Raw genomic sequence first — 4,285 nt, forward strand, 5'->3', positions numbered from 1 at the left:
GAACAGGTGCATTTTGTGTGCTAGAAATGTTCAAGACTGAGAATAAAAAAATCTTGACAAGAAAAAGTGTAAAGATATCATGTGTAACGAGAATCAATAAAGAAATAGTCATTATTATCTTTAGCCCCACGGTGGGCGCCAAACTGTTTGCCTCGAAAATACGAGTAACAATTAAATTTGATTTGTGGTTTTAAAGATATGTGATTTAGTTCAATACCAATTAAGAATCAACAAATATGAAATAGAAATGAAAGATAGAAGTGAATCAAAACAAATGTTACTTAGCTGCAGTGACATCGAGACGGTGACCTCGAGGTGGCTTAGGGCAGTAAGAACAATTAAGTAGGAAAATCAAAGTAAGAACAATTAAGCTAAAAGACAATTCTGATGAATAGCAGGCAAAATGTAGAGAGTATATTCTTTGCTTATAAAAAGATGGTCTTACAAATGATTGGGGTCCCCTTTATATAATGGGGAACCGTAAATAAGGAATATTTCCATTTACAGTAGGGAATATTCTTGGTACAGCTGTCTAACCGCCTAGTACGGAATTGTACACTCTTATTCCGTGATTTGAGCCATGACTTTGGGGACGTGGCTGGAATCTATCTCGTTCTGGTACAAATCCTTAACAGTATTATTTCGGGGTAGAACACACCCGACCTCGGCATGCATCGTGCTTCGCCTTCGAACTCGGGTTTGGTCCCTCGAACTCGAACCTGGCCTTACCCGGACTCGTACTTCTGACGGCCTCTCAAGTACATATAGATCGAAGGCACTTGATCTCGACCGTATACAGGACTCATCAAGTAGAATAGTTGTTGTAGCAGTCCAAGGTTTAAAATATAAAAGGTCTCAATGGTTTTCATTAAGTCTGCAGATTCCTCAAGTCTATTTACGCTTAACAATAGCCATCCGACACGTAGGTAACACAAACATGAGAAGTAATGCTGTTATCGCATAGAAGAATGACATTTTTACTCCAATTTCAAGATTCACTTCAGTGCTTTCTAGTAAATATGTATCCGAAGATAGAGATCAAAGACCATACACACTAAATTTGCACCGAAGCTTAATGATAAAAGTTAGATGTACTAATTCTTTTCCTCCATACCATCGCAAGATAACTACCCTCAAAAAAATTGACGGACCTTCTTATTAATAGAAATAGGAACATTCATTTCCTGAATTTACACAAAACGAATACTTAGACACTTACATAATTTACGTCTCTCATAGTGTTTGACTTTTCCTCTTTATAAGAACCTTCAAAAGAGTTCCACTCAACATCAAGTTCACAGGACCGACCCAAAAACTAGATGCTCCTCACTTGATTAAGACTTGAGTTTTACAAGAGATGCTAGAAACAATTTTTGATATTGGAATTCAATGAATCATTGTTTATGGCGAAGGTGCTGGACTCTAGTTAAAAGAGTTTGGATGTGTGAGAGAAGCCTCAATATCTTTGCCTTGAGAAGAATCAACATACTTAAGGTATTGATCAATATGTTTGGCATCTGAGCTAGCAGATCTTCCAAGATACCATTTCCGAGTTGGTATTGGTCTTTCGCTAATTGCAATGGAAATATCATTGGGAAAGAGGTCTCTCAGAACAAAGGCATGAATGATGGTTGTCACAAGCAGTCCTGTTACTGTGAGTGTAGAAAGAGCACAAAGTATGATGGCTAGGCACTTTGTCGCCACGTTGGTAACTACAAGTGAGTACCTGATTGTGGCAATAGCAGCTCCTGTCATAGGGAAAGTGTAGGCCCACCAAGCCAATGAAAACCTAATAGAGCAAACTCTAATATCAATTAGCTAAAGGTTAGGAGGAATAAGAAATCAGTACAAATAAAGACTGGCAATTTTTACGTACTTGAAGCCCCGGAAGAAATTAATGCGAACAGCCTGAAGAATTAGACAGATTAGTGTACAACTATACGTTAAAAGAAGCAATTCGGTTATATAGAGATGCATATATATAAATTGAGTAACATAGTGACATACCAGTGAAAAATAAAGGAACAATGCAACGAAATAAGAAATCCGAGATCCATGATCAAAAGACCCTTGGATCGTTGTCCATGCCATAGAAGCGACACTAGGTGCAGCAACAAAGAGAAAGAAGACAGGATGAAGTTCCTTTGGGAGTGTCTCATTTGTTGGGAGTCTCTGGTAGAGAGTTACAAACATAACTATGTAATGAGCCAATCCAACAGCAAAGAAGAAAATTGGCCCTTCAGTTAGACCCATGGATGCACCAAGCAATGCGCCCACGAAATTCCCAACAATTGAGAGATGATTCGAGGGATTTGCTACCTTTGAGAGTCTTCGCTGTCCTCCTGACATCCATTGCCCATATATCTTTAGCTGTAGACAAAAGATTGGAGCCATTAGAATGTACCATAAAGATGTGTGCAGGTTTTGGGTGACTGATGCTGGAACTCCAAGTGCTAAGAACAGAAGTGCTATCCAGGGAGCAAAGAAAAAGTTAACACGTATTGGCTGGTAGTACTCGCGACGAACAGCTTCAAAGTAGAAAATAATTTTCAGAGCATAAACGACGGAGATAATGGCCATAAGTGCCGCAGATATGCCCCACAGCCCAAGATTTGCTTTCAAGCTCACGTGCAGGAAATTTGTCGAGGCAGAAGTGGCCAGGTTCTTCCACATTATAGCTTGACTGCCAACACCAAGACAGATACCAAAGGAAGAAATAGGGAAACGAAGAAGAAATGGCCATTTTCTGTCTTCTGGAAGAATAATTTCCTCAGAAGCCTGCAGAGGGAAAACATGGTTACATTATCCTTTATTAAAAAGAAAAATTTCCATCCAAAATAAATTTATTGGTGATAAAAAGCATACCCTTAAGGTGTCCAATTCTGGCCCTTCCAAGGCATCAAAGTATCGATCCACAGGAATAGTTTCTGTCTCAGTACTTGGTCGATAAATAAGCTCTTGCTCTCTTTCACGGCTCTTTCCACGCAAAACTGATATTTGTCTCTCAAGTCTACCCGACCATGTTTTAAAAGAGTCAAATCTTGTATCCTTTAGCTTATTAATTCTGGGATTCCTCCATGGAGTGCTGGGAAGTTTTCCACTTGCAGGAGATTCAGGAAACAATGTACCTCTAGGCGTCGTTGTTGTCTGAGAATAACACATAGGTTGCTTATTCTGTGTGGTACCAATAGAATCAGTGACATCTATTATAGTCTCACTGATATTATTGAGGCCAGCTCCTTTTGGACTCACTAAATGAGTTTTTAAAGGACTAATGGAAATGGAATGCATTATGCCGCTCTGTTGTTCAGCAAAAGCTTTAGTTTCCTGGGAGGATAAGTTAGAATAATTGAAGTATCACAATATGTTACAGAGAAACATTAAAGTTAATCTACATTCTAATGGAATCCAAGATACTGCTGCTTTTGAGCAAATGAAGTAATCAAATAAGATGTGAAAAAGTTCAATCTGAAGTTGGATCTTCCATTAAAGTAGTACCTTTATTCTTGACAGCAATTAAGAAAGACTTACCACGGCTAGTGAGTTTAAAGAGTGAGAACGGGTTGAATCAAGCTGACTATCAACATGATCAAAGCCCTTCATTTCAAGACAACTTATAGTTTTGGATAGTGATGGAATCACTTTCGGAAAACCTTCTGATCTCATGGCTAACTACAAGATCTGCAATTTGAAACTGATGTAAGTGCATCTATTTTATAAATGCTGATGTTATGGAATAAGTGAGGGGGAGAGAACATACAAGTCTGGAAGTGGAAAGTACCAGTATAAATAGGATTATTCCAAGCAAAGTTCTTGGAAGCACATATCAGTCACAATTACAGCTTATATAATACAGCTTAAGAACATTGCTATAACATATGGTAGGTGAATACGACAGGTACGTACAGGCTTGAATGTCTGGGATCCATTCAATTATTTTGCAAACTTATTAGCAAAACACTACACTCTATGTGTTTCAATATATTTGACTTGGAAGCACACATCAGCGAGACCTGCAGCTAAACAAAATAATGGGATTTCGGGACTTCATTTATTACATTTTAGAATCCTAGATTCGGTGGGAGGCAATTTTAATGAGAGATTTTCATACAAAACTATTGGGTAAGTAATTTTGATACAATTTCAATTACATTATATGACTGTTTATGAGAATTAACATTTAATTAATGAGAATTTGAGAGAACTTTTGGGGGGGGGGGGGTAGGTTAGTACTGTAGTTTAGAAAATAAATTGAGTATTTGAGTAGTCTATTGGCCTCGTCTAA

General features: G+C 38.1%; 1 protein-coding gene across 1 annotated transcript; it reads right to left on the reverse strand.

Moving 5' to 3' along the window:
• LOC109244644 (S-type anion channel SLAH2-like) lies at positions 1,134-3,830 on the reverse strand. Its single transcript, XM_019411769.1, has 6 exons — positions 3,761-3,830; positions 3,532-3,681; positions 2,866-3,327; positions 2,008-2,778; positions 1,877-1,908; positions 1,134-1,789 (listed from the first exon to the last, which is right to left on the reverse strand). Exons 2-6 carry the CDS (start codon positions 3,664-3,666, stop codon positions 1,423-1,425), a joined length of 1,767 nt encoding a protein of 588 aa, XP_019267314.1. The 5' UTR covers positions 3,667-3,681; positions 3,761-3,830; the 3' UTR covers positions 1,134-1,422.

This window comes from Nicotiana attenuata, chromosome 2 (genome assembly GCF_001879085.1).
Source record: "Nicotiana attenuata strain UT chromosome 2, NIATTr2, whole genome shotgun sequence".
NCBI lineage: Eukaryota > Viridiplantae > Streptophyta > Magnoliopsida > Solanales > Solanaceae > Nicotiana > Nicotiana attenuata.

Coding starts and splice junctions, on each gene's coding strand:
- LOC109244644 (XM_019411769.1), bottom strand. CDS start 3,666: ATGAGATCAGAAGGTTTTCCGAAAGTGATTCCATCACTATCCAAAACT. Junction 3,328..3,531: donor CTTTAAACTCACTAGCCGTG/GTAAGTCTTTCT, acceptor TTATCCTCCCAG/GAAACTAAAGCTTTTGCTGA. Junction 1,909..2,007: donor TGTTCCTTTATTTTTCACTG/GTATGTCACTAT, acceptor CTAATTCTTCAG/GCTGTTCGCATTAATTTCTT.